This window comes from Gigantopelta aegis, chromosome 12 (assembly GCF_016097555.1).
Source record: "Gigantopelta aegis isolate Gae_Host chromosome 12, Gae_host_genome, whole genome shotgun sequence".
NCBI lineage: Eukaryota > Metazoa > Mollusca > Gastropoda > Neomphalida > Peltospiridae > Gigantopelta > Gigantopelta aegis.
In genome coordinates this window covers 31,016,436-31,034,547 of record NC_054710.1, presented here as the reverse complement: position 1 = coordinate 31,034,547, position 18,112 = coordinate 31,016,436, and the positions used below count along the sequence as shown (strand labels likewise).

Genomic DNA, 18,112 nt, shown 5'->3' with positions numbered 1-18,112 from the left:
CCATCACTGACTGTATAGGAAGCGATGGGTTTATCACCTCTCTCACTGTTTTTATTGGCCGGTTTAACATTTCACTATTAAGCTATCTGTAAAGCATGTTTTCTTACTATCATCTTATATTGTTGTGAAAAACAGAGATAAAGTTTTCTGGGGTTTTTTTTCTTTCTTTCATGATGTCAAGATATATATAACACAGGTGGCTTGTTGCTTTATTTTACACAATTTTAAGTACAAAAAGAAAAGAAGAAGAAAAGAAAGAAAAACCCCCAAAACAATGCAGACAAACAAACCAAAAACAACAACCGTCATTGAAAACACCCAAAACCTGAAAACACTCCACTAAAAAAACACAACCCCCCCCCACACACACATACAGACACACACAAAAACAAAACAAAAAAACATATAATATTTAGTATTTTGGTCCTTTGAAATTTTAGTTTTTTGTTTTTTTTTGCTTTTGTTCATTTTCCCTCAGGACTTATATAATACTCAAGTTTGTTGTAACCGTTTTTTGATTATTCTGATGGCTTTTCCTCTTTCCATTTGTACTGATGACCACCTTCTTAATTACCTAATGCCACATTTTGCAAGGATAGTTTCTCCCTGTGGTCAAATTGACTACTGTATATATATATATATATATATATATCATATGTTAAAGATTGCACACAAAAACAAATTCCATTAATACACCCATTATATAACACAGATGTGGTTATATACATAACACTATAGTGTTTTCCCTAGAAATTTGGCACGGCATGGTAGACAAAACACTTTGGGGGCATTTTCACCATTTCCAGGGCACTTTTTTGTTTTTTACATTAAAGAGAAAAACAAATAATTGAAATAAACATAAATGTAATTAATGTTCTTGCTTTAATAAATGAATGGCAAAATATATAACAGAGATATTTCTATTAATTAATAATACATTTTTTTTAGTGTTTCATCAAGGCAATTTTAGAATTAATTGTTGAAAAAGGTTTGTTTAATCTGAGGGCGGCATGGCACTGATTAAGGCAAGATGGTATTGGACTACTGAGGCATGGTGCTGCACCATACTAAAACAAGGCTAGGGGAAAAGCCCAGTGTACAGTCACCACACGTCATGCTATCTATAAGATGGTCATATTGTAGGGGAAAAGCCCAGTGTACAGTCACCACACGTCATGCTATCTATAAGATGGTCATATTGTAGGGGAAAAGCCCAGTGTACAGTCACCACACGTCATGCTATCTATAAGATGGTCATATTGTAGGGGAAAAGCCCAGTGTACAGTCACCACACGTCATGCTATCTATAAGATGGTCATATTGTAGGGGAAAAGCCCAGTGTACAGTCACCACACGTCATGCTATCTATAAGATGGTCCTATTGTAGGGGAAAAGCCCAGTGTACAGTCATCACACATCATGTAAACTTTCCTGTGCACAGCACAGGCTACATCTGGTATGTGTATAATAATAATAAATGTCAAGGGAAAAATAATTGTGGTGTGAGACCCTAAAGTAATCAGTTTTGTATCTTACTTACAGGAGAGTTCAGCCTAATACTAATAATAATACTAATACTAAATACTAATGCTAATGCAGAGGCAGATCTAGTGGGGAGGGGGGGGGGCGGGGACCAGGGGTCCGGGCCCTCCCTAAATTTTGTGAGTTATAATTTATATTATATATTAATTTTTAAAATGTTTTACGATCCCTCTCCAAACCTCCCCCCAAAGTTCCCTTGGCATTCCACCCCATGTCATTGGGGCCCACCCTAAATGGATTTTCTGGATCCGCCACTGTAATGCTAATGCCAATGCCAATGCCAATACTAATACTAATACGTAGCAATGAAAAGTAATGGTGGTGTGTGACCCTAAATTAATCAGTTTTCTATCTTACATTCAGGAGAGTTCAACCTAATACTAATACTAATACATATCAATGAAAAGTAATGGTGGTGTGTGACCCTAAATTAATCAGTTTTCTATCTTACATTCAGGAGAGTTCAACCTAATACTAATACTAATACTAATACATATCAAGGAAAAGTAATGGTGGTGTGTGACCCTAAATTAATCAGTTTTCTATCTTACATTCAGGAGAGTTCAACCTAATACTAATACTAAATACCAATACCAATACCAACACCAATACTAATACATATCAAGGAAAGGTAATGGTGGTGTGTGACCCTAAATAATCAGTTTTGTATCTCACTTTCAGGAGAGTTCAACCTAATACTACTACTAAATACTACTACTAAATACTACTATTACTACTACTACTACTACTACCACCATTACTAATACTAATACATATCAAGGAAAAGTAATGGTGGTGTGTGACCCTAAATTAATCAGTTTTGTATCTCACTTTCAGTAGAGTTCAACCTAATACTAATACTAAATACCAATACCAATACCAATACCAATACTAATACATATCAAGGAAAAGTAATGGTGGTGTGTGACCCTAAATAATCAGTTTTGTATCTCACTTTCAGGAGAGTTCAACCTAATACTACTACTAAATACTACTACTACTACTACTACTACTACTACTACTACTACTACTACTACCACCACTATTACTAATACTAATACTAATACATATCAAGGAAAAGTAATGGTGGTGTGTGACCCTAAATTAATCAGTTTTCTATCTTACATTCAGGAGAGTTCAACCTAATACTAATACTAAATACCAATACCAATACCAATACCAATACCAAATACCAATACCAATACCAATACTAATACATATCAATGAAAAGTAATGGTGGTGTGAGACCCTAAATAATCAGTTTTGTATCTCACTTTCAGGAGAGTTCAACCTAATACTACTACTAAATACTACTACTAAATACTACTACTACTATTACTACTACTACTACCACCATTACTAATACTAATACTAATACTTATCAATGAAAAGTAATGGTGGTGTGTGACCCTAAATTAATCAGTTTTATATCTCACTTTCAGGAGAGTTCAACCTAATACTAATACTAAATACCAATACCAATACCAATACCAATATCAATACTAATACATATCAATGAAAAGTAATGGTGGTGTGAGACCCTAAATAATCAGTTTTGTATCTCACTTTCAGGAGAGTTCAACCTAATACTACTACTAAATACTACTACTACTACTACTACCACCATTACTAATACTAATACTAATACATATCAAGGAAAAGTAATGGTGGTGTGTGACCCTAAATTAATCAGTTTTCTATCTTACATTCAGGAGAGTTCAACCTAATACTAATACTAAATACCAATACAAATACCAATACCAATACTAATACATATCAATGAAAAGTAATGGTGGTGTGAGACCCTAAATAATAAGTTTTGTATCTCACTTTCAGAAGAGTTCAACCTAATACTACTACTAAATACTACTACTAAATACTACTACTACTACTACTACTACTACTACTACTACTACTACCACCATTACTAATACTAATACTAATACATATCAAGGAAAAGTAATGGTGGTGTGTGACCCTAAATTAATCAGTTTTCTATCTTACATTCAGGAGAGTTCAACCTAATACTACTACTACTACTAAATACTACTACTGCTACTGCTACTAATACTAATACTACTACTAATACTAATACTAATACTAATACTAATGCATATCAATGAAACATAATTGTGGTGTGAGACCCTAAAATAATCTGTTTTGTATCTCACTTTCAGGATAATTCAACATTCAGGAGAGTTCAACCTAATACTAATACTAAATACTAGTACCAATACTAATACCGATACTATTACCAATACCAATATGAATACCATTACCAATACCAATACCAATACCATTACTAATACTAATACTAATATATGTAAAGGAAACATAATGGTGGTGTGAGACCCTAAAGTAATCAGTTTTGTGTCTTATTTTCAGGAGAGTTCAACCTGCAGATCCGTAATGTTCAGCTGGAGGATGATGCAATCTATGACTGTCAGATGGGGGCGGTGGAGGGCGTGCCAGGGATGCGCAGTCGCAAGGCAAAACTCATGGTGCTAAGTACGTACTCTATTTTAAAGGGACATTCCTGAGTTGCTGCATTGTAACATGTTTCCGACTAATAAAATATATGTACGATTAAACTTACACATTAAATATATTTGCTTGTTTCCAATATCAGAGTCTGTATATTCAATGTGTTTCTGATCATCTTAATATTTGTAAGAAGCCCAAACTGGATTTTGTCTACAAACAATTTCGTACGTATGAAAAAACAATATTTGAGGAAATGTAATGAAATTTACGCTAGTACAAATATTACAACGATGAGAAACATGTTTAATATACAGCTACTAATATTTTATGCAGAAAAATATATTTGATATGTAATTACAATTGTTAAAAAGTCTCTGTTAGTCAATAACATCTTAAAAATTGCAGCAAACTCGGGAATGTCCCTTTAATTGAGACTTTCAGTTTAATTTTTTAATACACATATAAGGTATTTGATAATAGAATTAATCACAATTCTAAGGCCAAAGAAAGAAATTGTGTGTTACTAGAAACCCAAACCTGCCTATAAAGAGAGGGCTTTTTTATTTTCTGTTTGATTTTTAAAATTAATATGTAGTCGAAAGGAGTCTATATGCATAACATTTGATCTGGACCCATAGAGGTGAGTGCAGTAGTAAAAAAACAAACACCCCCCCCCCCCCCCCCCCCAAAAAAAAACCCACTCAGTTTGTTTTCAGGCATAAGGTATAGATAAAGTATTTCCAACCTAAGGAAGAAAGTGCATGCTTTGTCAGTGTAAACCATACAAAACAATAATCTATTTTTTTTTTAAATAAATATTATTTTACACATGTATGTAGCTTTTACAATTACAAAAAGGTGTAGGTTTTACATTTATGGCAGTAGAGATGGCATCAACATCTGCATTTAATCATTGTTAATCCATCGACAACAACAACAAGAAAAAACGCTCTAAGATCTACATCAAAGAAACTTTGATTTTGGTTATGCCTAAGAATGTTCATCTCAGTGTATGTTTCAAAATTTAAAATTTTTATTAAATTAAATTTTGTATTATTATATTGTTAAATCAATTATTTTTTCTCTAATAATTTTTATTATTATTATTTTTTTAACATGCATTGAGATGGACATCTAATGATGCAACTACCAATAACACCAAATACATTTAAAGTAATTGATGTTTTGCTATCATTAATTTCATGATTAACAGTATTACTTTTCCGATGGTGTTTTCAATTACCGGTATTATTATAATAATATATATTTTTTAATTTAAATTTAAATTTATTATTTTTTAAACATGCATTGGGCTAAACTTCTATTGATACAACTATCAACAACACTGAATACCCTTACGGTAGATCAGACATTTAATTCCATGAAATTCGTCTTCCTTTTCTCAACAGCGGATTTCCTCTCTCAATATCTGTGTGGTCCTTAACCATATGTCAGATGTCATATAACCATAAATAAAATGTGTTGAGTGCATCATTAAATAAAACATTTCTTTCTTTCCTTTTCTCAGTTCCTCCCGACGAGCCTGTGATCGAAGGTCAACCAATAATCTCTGTGATTCTCGGACGCCCGACCAACATTACGTGCCGCGCTAACAACAGCCGCCCGGGCGCCGACATCACGTGGCACATCAGCAACCGGAGACTCACGGACCGGATCTACTCGCGGAGTGTGCCGCAGTCAGTCGGAAAGCTGGTCGATTCGGTCGGGATTCTCACGATAAATGCGACGAAGTCCGACAGCGGGAAACAGCTGGAGTGTCGTGCTCAGAACGAGGCTCTCAACGAGCCGCGGACAGTGACGGCGACGATTAACGTGCAGTGTAAGAAAATCTAAATATAGAATAACTAGTTAACGACGTCGGGTTTCTGCTTTAGTCTGTGAAGGGGCGGTACGTAGACCAGTGGTAAAGCGCCTGCCAGATGTGCGGTCGGTGAGGGATCGATCCCTGTCGGTGGGCCCATTGGGCTATTTCTAGTTCCAGCCAGTGCACCACAACTAGTATATCAAAGGTCATGGTATGTGCTTCCCTGTCTGTGGGATGGTGCATATAAAAGATCCCTTGCTGCTAATTGAAAAGAGTAGATAACTTATAATAAATTCAATAGAATAAAAAAAAGGCGTTCCCTGTGGGAAATTGGATTATAAGTTGGCCTGATGTCATCCTAATCTTGTAACATTGCCTTCTAATTTGACCTGATTTCATTGTTTTGTGACCTGATGTTTTGTGACCTGATGTCATTGTTTTGTGACCTGATGTCATTGTTTTGTGACCTGATTTCATTGTTTTGTGACCTGATTTCATTGTTTTGTGACCTGATGTCATTGTTTTGTGACCTGATGTCATTGTTTTGTGACCTGATGTCATTGTTTTGTGACCTGATTTCATTGTTTTGTGACCTGATGTCATTGTTTTGTGACCTGATGTTATTGTTTTGTGACCTGATTGTATCATAATATATGTTAATTTCCTCTTTTGTTTCGTCTTCCAGACCCTCCAGAAATCCAGATGTCTATTAATGTCTCCGACATTAGAGAGTTCAGTTTTGTCCAGTTTTCCTGTCACGGGTTGGCCAATCCAGCCTTTATCAGATGGAGGTAAAGAAAAATCCCTTTATTATTCATAACACAACTCTGTACTTGACCGAGTACAAGTGACATTAGAGAGTTCAGTTTTGTCCAGTTTTCCTGTCACGGGTTGGCCAATCCAGCCTTTATCAGATGGAGGTAAAGAAAAATCCCTTTATTATTCATAACACAACTCTGTACTTGACCGAGTACAAGTGACATTAGAGAGTTCAGTTTTGTCCAGTTTTCCTGTCACAGGTTGGCCAATCCAGCCTTTATCAGATGGAAGTAAAAAGAAACCATTTTATATTAATCAAAATGTAACTCTGTACTTGATCAAGTACAAGTGGCATTAGAGTTCAGTTTTGTCCATTTTTCTGTCAACGATTAATGCTCCTTTTATCAGACTGAGGTAAAGAAAAATCTGTTTATTATTCAAAACATAACTCTGTACTTGATCGAGTACAAGTGGGATTAGAGTTCAGTTTTGTTAAGTTTTCCTGTCACAGGTTGACCAAAATCCAGCATTTATTAGATGGAGGTAAAGAAAAATCTTTTATATTAATCAAAATGTAACTCTGTACTTGATTGAGTACAAGTGGCATTAGGGTGTTCAGTTTTGTTCAGTTTTCCTGTCAAGGGTTGGCCAATCCAGCCTTTGTCAGTTGAAGGTAAAGAGAAACCATTTATATTAATCAAAACGTACCTCTGTACTTGATCGAGTACAAGTGGCATTAGAGTACAGTTTTGTTCCGTGTACAAAGAATTACTGCTATAACGAACTAACTATCATTGTCCTTTCCGATTCGTGATAAGAGTACTTCACGGCAGTTTAAACCAAGTTTTAAAGACGTGATGTTTATTTTCCAGATGGTTCCGTAATGACATACAGATGGCTGGTGAAACGCGGAACAGACTGACGATTCGGGCAATAACACGGGAATGGCACGAGGATAAGATTGCCTGCGAGGGATTCAATGCTGTTGGCAAGACGAGAAAACAGTTCACGCTGAATGTCGAATGTAAGTGTTGATGATATCGAATGTAAGTGTTGACGATGTCGAATGTAAGTGTTGACGATGTCGAATGTAAGTGTTAATGATGTCGAATGTAAGTAAGTGTTGATGATGTCAAATGTAAGTGTTGACAATGTCGAAGGTAAGTGTTGACGATGTCGAATGTAAGTGTTGACGATGTCGAATGTACGTGTTGATGATGTCGAATGTAAGTGTTAATGATGTCGAATGTAAGTAAGTGTTGATGATATTGAATGTAAGTGTTGATGATGTCAAATGTAAGTGTTGATGATATTGAATATAAGTGTTGATGATGTTGAATGTAAGTGTTGATGATATTGAATGTAAGTATTGATGATATTGAATGTAAGTGTGGATGATGTTGATTGTAAGTGTTGATGATATTGAATGTAAGTGTTGATGATGTCGATTGTAAGTGTTGATGATATTGAATGTAAATGTTGATGATGTCGAATGTAAGTGTTGATGATATTGAATGTATGTGTTGATGATGTCGAATGTACATGTTGATGATGTCAAATGTAAGTGTTGATTATATTGAATGTAAGTATTGATGATGTTGATTGTAAGTGTTGATGATGTTGATTGTAAGTGTTGATGATGTTGAATGTAAGTGTTGATGATGTCGATTGTAAGTGTTGATGATATTGAATATAAGTGTTGATGATGTTGAATGTAAGTGTTGATGATGTTGATTGTAAGTGTTGATGATGTCGAATGTAAGTGATGATGATGTCGAATGTAAGTGTTGATGATGTCGATTGTAAGTGTTGATGATGTCGATTGTAAGTGTTGATGATGTTGAATGTAAGTGTTGATGATGTCGAATGTAAGTGTTGATGATGTCGAATGTAAGTGTTGATGATGTCGAATATAAGTGTTGATGATGTCAAATGTAAGTGTTGATGATATTAGTCCCCTACCGGTCCAAACGGAGTCGACTATTTCATTTCAACTTATTTTTGTACTTATATCCAATTAAGGTTCAAGCACACTGTCCTGGGCACACCCACGTCAGATACCTGGGCTGTCTGTCGAGGACAGTGGGTTAGTTGTTAGTGGTTAGTGAAGTTGGTGTAGTGGTCTTACACCTACCCACTGAGTCGTTATCACTCGCTCTGGGTGGGAGCTGGTACCGGAATTCGAACCCAGTACCTACCAGCCTTACATGTATGTCCAATGACTTAACCATGACACCACCGAGGCCGGTGGATAAAGGTTTCATCTTTGTCTTTTCTGTCTGTCTTTTATGTCTGTCTGTCTGTCTGTCCATCCGTCGGTGTTACATATAGTTTTCTGGATGTTTTTTTCACGATGCCTTGAGATATTGAATACAAAATTTGTATATAGCTTTATGTACAGTTGTGGATCAAGTGTACCTGTCATGGCGATTTACCCATTTTGCAAAGAGTTATGGCTGTTGAAGTTAGGAGATAAGAATATTGGCTGGGCCTGGTTGAGGTCATGTATTGCTTTAGCAATATTCTCAGAAAGCCTGTGTGGCGGGATGTAGCCCAGTGGTATAGCGCTCGCCTGATGTACGATTGATCTAGGATCAATTCCAGTCAGTGGGCCCATTGGTTTATTTCTCATTCCAGCCAGTGTTTCACAAAGGTTGTGGTATGTACTATCCTGTCTGTGGGATGATGCATATAAAAGATCCCTTGCTGCTAATCGAAAAGAGTAGTACATGAATTGGCGACAGCAGATTTCCTCTCTCAATATATGTATGGTCCTTAACCATATTTCCGACGCCATATAACCGTAAATAAAATGTGTTGAGCATGTTGTTAAATAAAACATTTCTTTCTTGCTTTCTTTCTTTCAGAATGTTTGTTTTTATTTATCACAGGTAGCTGTATACCAAATAGCATCTGACTTATTTATTAAAAAAAGTTAGTTTTTTCTCGAGTCCACTGGAATAGGTTGATTAAAATTTTGAATGAAATCACAAAAATTCCATTTATACCAGATGAAGACTTTTCACTCCATAAACATTCTATCTATTCTAGGACAGGAAATAGCCCAGTGGTAAAGCGCTCGCTTGATGCGCGGTCGGTCTGGAATCGATCCCCATTGGTGGGCCCATTAGGCTATTTCTCACCTCCACCCAGTGCACCACAACTGGTGTATCAAAGGCTGTGGTATGTGCTATCCTAGCTGTGGGATGGTGCATATAAAAGATCACTTGCTACTAATGGAAAAATGTAACAGTTTCCTTTCTGAGACTATATGTAAAAAGTACCAAATGTTTGACATCCAATAGCCGATGATTAATAAATCAATGTGCTCTAGTGGTGTCGTTATTATTATTATTTTTTAAACTCTGAGACTACTGCATATGTCAGAATTACCATGTTTGACATCCAATAGCCGATGATTAATAAATCAATGTGCTCTAGTGGTGTCATTAAAAAAACCCACACTTTTGAAATCTAAGACTATTTTGAAATTATAAAATGTTTGACATCCAACAGCCGATGATTAATAAATCAATATGCTCTAATGGTGTCGTTAAAAAACAACCCCAAAACTCTAAGACAGCCGATGATTAATAAACCAATATGCTCTAGTTGTGTTGTTAAACAAACCAAACTTTATAAACTCTTTATCTATTCTGGAAATTAAAATTTTATTTTTATTCTTTCTCTCCTCCAGTTGGGCCACGGTTCACGAAGCCGGTCGAACACCAGGCTGTGGATGTCGGTCAGACCGCGGTGCTGAGGTGTGAGGCGGAGGGGAACCCCCCTCCACACATCATCTGGACCAAAAAGGGATCACATCATATACAGGTAATAGGCGCTGGATTTAGCTGCAGAGGTCAGAAAACATACACAAATAACATGTGTCCAAATAAAATACATGGCCCCAATTAATAAACCTGTGTTTCTTAAGCACATATGTTTGAGCATTATAAATACAGGTAGTTACACGCATGTGTTTGAGCATTATAAATACAGGTAGTTACACACATGTGTTTGAGCATTATAAATACAGGTAGTTACACACATGTGTTTGAGCATTATAAATACAGGTAGTTACACATGTGTTTGAGCATTATAAATACAGGTAGTTACACACATGTGTTTGAGCATTATAAATACATGTAGTTACACGCATGTGTTTGAGCATTATAAATACAGGTAGTTACACGCATGTGTTTGAGCATTATAAATACAGGTAGTTACACGCATGTGTTTGAGCATTATAAATACAGGTAGTTACACGCATGTGTTTGAGCATTATAAATACATGTAGTTACACATGTGTGAGCATTATAAATACAGGTAGTTACACGCATGTGTTTGAGCATTATAAATACAGGTAGTTACACGCATGTGTTTGAGCATTATAAATACATGTAGTTACACGCATGTGTTTGAGCATTATAAATACAGGTAGTTACACGCATGTGTTTGAGCATTATAAATACAGGTAGTTACACGCATGTGTTTGAGCATTATAAATACAGGTAGTTACACGCATGTGTTTGAGCATTATAAATACAGGTAGTTACACGCATGTGTTTGAGCATTATAAATACATGTAGTTACACGCATGTGTTTGAGCATTATAAATACAGGTAGTTACATGCATGTGTTTGAGCATTATAAATACAGGTAGTTACACGCATGTGTTTGAGCATTATAAATACAGGTAGTTGAGCATTATAAATACAGGTAGTTACACGCACGTGTTTGAGCATTGTAAATACAGGTAGTTACACGCATGTGTTTGAGCATTATAAATACAGGTAGTTACACACATTATAAATACAGGTAGTTACACACATTATAAATACAGGTAGTTACACACATTATAAATACAGGTAGTTACACACATGTGTTTGAGCATTATAAATACAGGTAGTTACACCCATTGTAACTACAGGTAGTTACACCCATTATAAATACAGGTAGTTACACCCATTATAAATACAGGTAGTTACACGCATTATAATACAGGTAGTTACACGCATTATAAATACAGGTAGTTACACGCATTATAAATACAGGTAGTTACACCCATTATAAATACAGGTAGTTACACCCATTATAAATACAGGTAGTTACACGCATTATAAATACAGGTAGTTACACCCATTATAAATACAGGTAGTTACACGCATTATAAATACAGGTAGTTACACCCATTATAAATACAAGTAGTTACACGCATTATAAATACAGGTAGTTACACACATGTGTTTGAGCATTATAAATACAGGTAGTTACACCCATTATAAATACAGGTAGTTACACGCATGTGTTTGAGCATTATAAATACATGTAGTTACACGCATGTGTTTGAGCATTATAAATACATGTAGTTACACGCATGTGTTTGAGCATTATAAATACAGGTAGTTTCACGCATGTGTTTGAGCATTATAAATACAGGTAGTTGAGCATTATAAATACAGGTAGTTACACGCACATGTTTGAGCATTGTAAATACAGGTAGTTACACGCACGTGTTTGAGCATTATAAATACAGGTAGTTACACACATTATAAATACAGGTAGTTACACCCATTATAAATACAGGTAGTTACACGCATTATAATACAGGTAGTTACACGCATTATAAATACAGGTAGTTACACCCATTATAAATACAGGTAGTTACACACATTATAAATACAGGTAGTTACACACATTATAAATACAGGTAGTTACACACATGTGTTTGAGCATTATAAATACCGGTAGTTACACACATGTGTTTGAGCATTATAAATACAGGTAGTTACACCCATTGTAAATACAGGTAGTTACACCCATTATAAATACAGGTAGTTACACGCATTATAAATACAGCTAGTTACACGCATTATAAATACAGGTAGTTACACCCATTATAAATACAGGTAGTTACCCGCATTATAAATACAGGTAGTTACACCCATTATAAATATAGGTAGTTACACGCATTATAAATACATGTAGTTACACCCATTATAAATACAGGTAGTTACACCCATTATAAATACAGGTAGTTACACCCATTATAAATACATGTAGTTACACCCATTATAAATACAGGTAGTTACACCCATTATAAATACAGGTAGTTACACGCATTATAAATACAGCTAGTTACACGCATTATAAATACAGGTAGTTACACCCATTATAAATACAGGTAGTTACCCGCATTATAAATACAGGTAGTTACACCCATTATAAATACAGGTAGTTACACGCATTATAAATACAGGTAGTTACACCCATTATAAATACAGGTAGTTACACGCATTATAAATACAAGTAGTTACACGCATTAAAAATACAGGTAGTTACACACATGTGTTTGAGCATTATAAATACAGGTAGTTACACGCATTATAAATACAGGTAGTTACACACGTGTTAGAGCATTATAAATACAGGTAGTTACACCCATTATAAATACCGGTAGTTACACGCATTATAAATACCGGTAGTTACACCCATTATAAATACAGGTAGTTACCCGCATTATAAATACAGGTAGTTACCCGCATTATAAATACAGGTAGTTACACCCATTATAAATACAGGTAGTTACACGCATTATAAATACAGGTAGTTACACCCATTATAAATACAGGTAGTTACACGCATTATAAATACAGGTAGTTACACCCATTATAAATACAGGTAGTTACATGCATTATAAATACATGTAATTACACCCATTATAAATACAGGTAGTTACACCCATTGTAAATACAGGTAGTTACACCCATTATAAATACAGGTAGTTACACGCACGTGTTTGAGCATTATAAATACATGTAATTACACCCATTATAAATACAGGTAGTTACACCCATTATAAATACAGGTAGTTACATGCATTATAAATACATGTAATTACACCCATTATAAATACAGGTAGTTACACCCATTATAAATACAGGTAGTTACACCCATTATAAATACAGGTAGTTACACCCATTATAAATACAGGTAGTTACCCGCATTATAAATACAGGCAGTTACACTCATTATAAATACAGGTAGTTACACGCATTATAAATACAGGTAGTTACACCCATTATAAATACAGGTAGTTACACCCATTATAAATACAGGTAGTACACCCATTATAAATACAGGTAGTTACACCCATTATAAATACAGGTAGTTACACTCATTATAAATACAGGTAGTTACACCCATTATAAATACAGGTAGTTACACTCATTATAAATACAGGTAGTTACACGCATTATAAATACAGGTAGTTACACCCATTATAAATACAGGTAGTTACACCCATTATAAATACAGGTAGTTACACTCATTATAAATACAGGTAGTTACACCCATTATAAATACAGGTAGTTACACCCATTATAAATACAGGTAGTTACACTCATTATAAATACAGGTAGTTACACCCATTATAAATACAGGTAGTACACCCATTATAAATACAGGTAGTTACACCCATTATAAATACAGGTAGTTACACTCATTATAAATACAGGTAGTTACACCCATTATAAATACAGGTAGTTACACTCATTATAAATACAGGTAGTTACACGCATTATAAATACAGGTAGTTACACCCATTATAAATACAGGTAGTTACACCCATTATAAATACAGGTAGTTACACTCATTATAAATACAGGTAGTTACACTCGTTATAAATACAGGTAGTTACACTCATTATAAATACAGGAATACAGGTAGTTACACGCGTTATAAATACAGGTAGTTACACCCATTATAAATACAGGTAGTTACACTCATTATAAATACAGGTAGTTACATGCGTTATAAATACAGGTAGTTACACCCATTATAAATACAGGTAGTTACACCCATTATAAATACAGGTAGTTACACCCATTATAAATACAGGTAGTTACACGCATTATAAATACAGGTAGTTACACTCATTATAAATACAGGTAGTTACACGCATTATAAATACAGGTAGTTACACCCATTATAAATACAGGTAGTTACACCCATTATAAATACAGGTAGTTACACTCATTATAAATACAGGTAGTTACACCCATTATAAATACAGGTAGTTACACGCGTTATAAATACAGGTAGTTACACCCATTATAAATACAGGTAGTTACACTCATTATAAATACAGGTAGTTACACGCGTTATAAATACAGGTAGTTACACCCATTATAAATACAGGTAGTTACACTCATTATAAATACAGGTAGTTACACGCGTTATAAATACAGGTAGTAAGTCAAACACAGACTTTGTTCATTGGGCTCTATAGGTGTTTGCCTGAAATATAATTTCCCCCAGGTTAATTTATTAATTTATCAATCCATTTATATGTTCATTTATTCCTTCTTGTAGAACAACAATCTACTTCTGTTCATCTGCCGAGCTGTTTGCCTGCCTGTCTGTTCATCCATCCATTATCCATCCATTATCCATCCAATCATCCATCCATCCAATCCAATCCAATCCAATCCATCCATCCATCCATCCATCCATCCATCCATCCATCCATCCATCCATCCATCCATCCATCCAATCATCCATCCATCCATCCATCCAGCCATCCAGCCAGCCAGCCAGCCAGCCAGCCAGCCAGCCAGCCAGCCAGCCATTTAAAAATTTATTTTATTTGTTGTGTACAGGGAAGCTCTCCTGAACTGAAGATAATGAAAGTGCAGGAAGGCTCATTTGGCATTTACGTGTGTACGGCGAACGTGATGGGTTTCAATGAAATAAGTCGTGAAGTCTACTTACTAGAGAATGGTCAGTATATCAGTCGACAAATATCTCTTATAATGAAGATATTTTAGTATATGCAGTGAAAAATGTTTGTTTTCAATCCACATGACTTGTCATTAGTGACAAGTGAAACAACATGTAAAATTATGTCTAAAAAATCTGCATGTTTTTTCAGCAGCTAAATAATGAATTAAATGACAGAGAAAACCCAAAATAATGAGAGACACTTTTTATTTAATCCTTATTCATTTATATTTTTATATGTCTCAATTTGAGGAAAAACCAAATTAATAAATGATGTTTTATATTTGATGTTTTATATTTAATCCTTATTTGTTATTTTAGGAAAACAAAAAATTGTCAGTGATGTTTATATGTCTCAATTTAGGAAAACTTAAAATAATGAGTGATGTTTTTCTTATTTAATCCTTATTAATTAATTTTTAGGAAAACCCAAAATAATGAGCGACGCTAAACAGTACGCCTCTAGGGGAGAGAAGGCGAAACTGGAATGCAGTGCCGTGTCGGTGCCGAAACCGTTTGAAATCAGGTGGTCGAAGGCCGGAATCGCCATTGACTACCCGAGTTCGGGGAAGTTTTCTAAACACGAGGAAAGCTTGCCATATGGACAGAAGAGTATTTTACAGATTCTCGATACGGGGGGAGAGGATTTTGGCGACTACAACTGCACAGTGAAAAACATCTATGGAGAGGACATGGCAGTGATATCATTAATAGAAAAAGGTAGGTTACTGTTGATCTTGATTAGTCCCCCGGGGTGGGAAGTAGCCTGGTGGTAAAGTACTCGCTTGCTGCGCGGTCGGTCTGAGATCGATCCCTGTCGGTGTGCCCATTGGGCAATTTCTCACTCCAGCCAGTCCACCATGACTGGTATATCAAAGGCCATGGTACGTGCTATCCTTTCTGTGGGATGGTGCATACACAAGATCCCTTGCTACTAATGGAAAAATGTAGCGGGTTTCTTCTCTAAGAATGTAAGGGGCGGGACATAGCCCTGTGGTAAAGTGCTCGTTTGCTGCATGATCAGTCTAGAATCGATCCCCATCAATGGACCCATTGGGCTGTTTTTTGTTCCAGCCAGTGCATCATGTGGTATCCTTTCTGTGGGATAGTGCATGTAAAAGATCCCTTGCTATTAATGGAAAAATGTAGCGGGTTTCCTTGTGGTGTTCACTTCTCTATCAAAAGTTGGGTGCACCTTGAACTTTGACCCAGCCAGAAGTTATTTGGTTTAGTGCTACCATTACTTTCAAAATACAATCAGTCACAGGATTCAATAGATGCTTCATTTGTCAATATAGCTCGTAGGATATATTCTATACCAAATGAAATGCACAATTCAGTTTTCATTTCAACTTATTTTCATGCTTATATCTGTCATGGGCACATACCTCAGCTATCTGTGGCTGGCTGTCCAGGACAGGTGGTTAGTGGTTAGTGAGAGAGAAGAGGGTGTAGTGGCCTTACACCTACCCATTGAATCATTAAAACTTGCTCTGGGTGGGAGCCGGTACTGGGTTGTGAACCCTGTACCTACCAGCCTTATGTCCGATGTCTTAACCACGACGCCACCGAGGCCGGTACCAGGCTGTGAACCCAGTACCTACCAGCCTTATGTCCGAGGCCGGTGGGCATTTATTGCTTGTTTGCTTGTTATAAATGTAAGGTGGGTTCTAGCTCAGTTGGTTGAGCACTTGACTGAAGTGCTTCCATCGTGGGATCAAATCACCTCAGTGGACCTGTCCTCTGCCTGGGATTTTCCCCACCCCAACCAGTGCACCATGACTGGTTTATCAAATCCATGGTATGTGCTGTCCTGTCTGTGGGAAAGTGCATAGAAAAGATACCTTGCTACTAATGGATGGAAAAATCTAATTAGTTGGTTTCCTCACTAAGACCCATTGGGCTATTTCTCGCTCCAGCCAGTGCACCACGATTGGTATATCAAAGGCCGTGGTATGTGCTATCCTGTCTGTGGGAAAGTGCATGGACAATATACCTTGCTACTAATGGATGGAAAAATCTGATTAGTTGGTATATCAAAGGTCGTGGTATGTGCTATCCTGTCTGTGAGATGGTGCATATAAAAGATCCCTTGCTGCTAATCAAAATGAGCCCACCGATGGGGATCGATCCTAGATCGATCGCGCATCAGGTGAACACTGTACCACTGAGTTACATCCCGGCCCCAAATAACAAATGATGTTTGTACCAAATAATGGTGTGTAATAAATCCTCTTTTAATTTAATTTTATTTTATTTATTCCAGTGGTTCCGCCATTACCGTACATCATAGGGGGCGCTGTTGGCGGAGTGGCCGTGTTATTTATTATCATCCTGGCGTGCGTCCTATATCACCGCTACAAGAACGCCGAGTCGGGAAGTGTGTTAGGTGAGTTTACCGAGAACGCTGCAAAGTATAACAATATCTTCAGGTCCTGGTTCTTGGCTGTCAGATGCCCTGTTAATTTTCGAGCCCTGAAAACATAAAATTTGTGTCTCCCACTTGATGAAGTTGAAATGTGAGATGCAGGTGTTTGTTTTCTAATGGCTTGAATGATAATATGCCAACTGTAGGTCCTAGACCAGTTAAACATGGTTTATGGATGTTCATTTTGATGCATGTTAAATACCTTTATTCTGTGACCACTGCTTCTACTGGTAGATTATGATCCTACATGTCAACTCTTACGGATCACCCGTAAGACTTACGGATTTTTTAGC

The 18,112-nt window shown here is 36.1% G+C and overlaps 1 protein-coding gene across 2 annotated transcripts in view; it reads left to right on the top strand.

The window, feature by feature from the left end:
• The window catches only part of LOC121386935 (irregular chiasm C-roughest protein-like), a 74,409-nt gene that overhangs the window by 45,231 nt on the left and 11,066 nt on the right, over positions 1-18,112 (top strand). For both annotated transcript variants that reach the window (XM_041517989.1, XM_041517988.1), the window contains exons 4-11: positions 3,928-4,050; positions 5,555-5,866; positions 6,537-6,642; positions 7,483-7,634; positions 10,308-10,441; positions 15,271-15,391; positions 15,815-16,111; positions 17,658-17,780. In XM_041517989.1, coding sequence (XP_041373923.1) covers positions 3,928-4,050; positions 5,555-5,866; positions 6,537-6,642; positions 7,483-7,634; positions 10,308-10,441; positions 15,271-15,391; positions 15,815-16,111; positions 17,658-17,780 — 1,368 coding nt within the window. The remainder of the gene's footprint in view (positions 1-3,927; positions 4,051-5,554; positions 5,867-6,536; positions 6,643-7,482; positions 7,635-10,307; positions 10,442-15,270; positions 15,392-15,814; positions 16,112-17,657; positions 17,781-18,112) is intronic.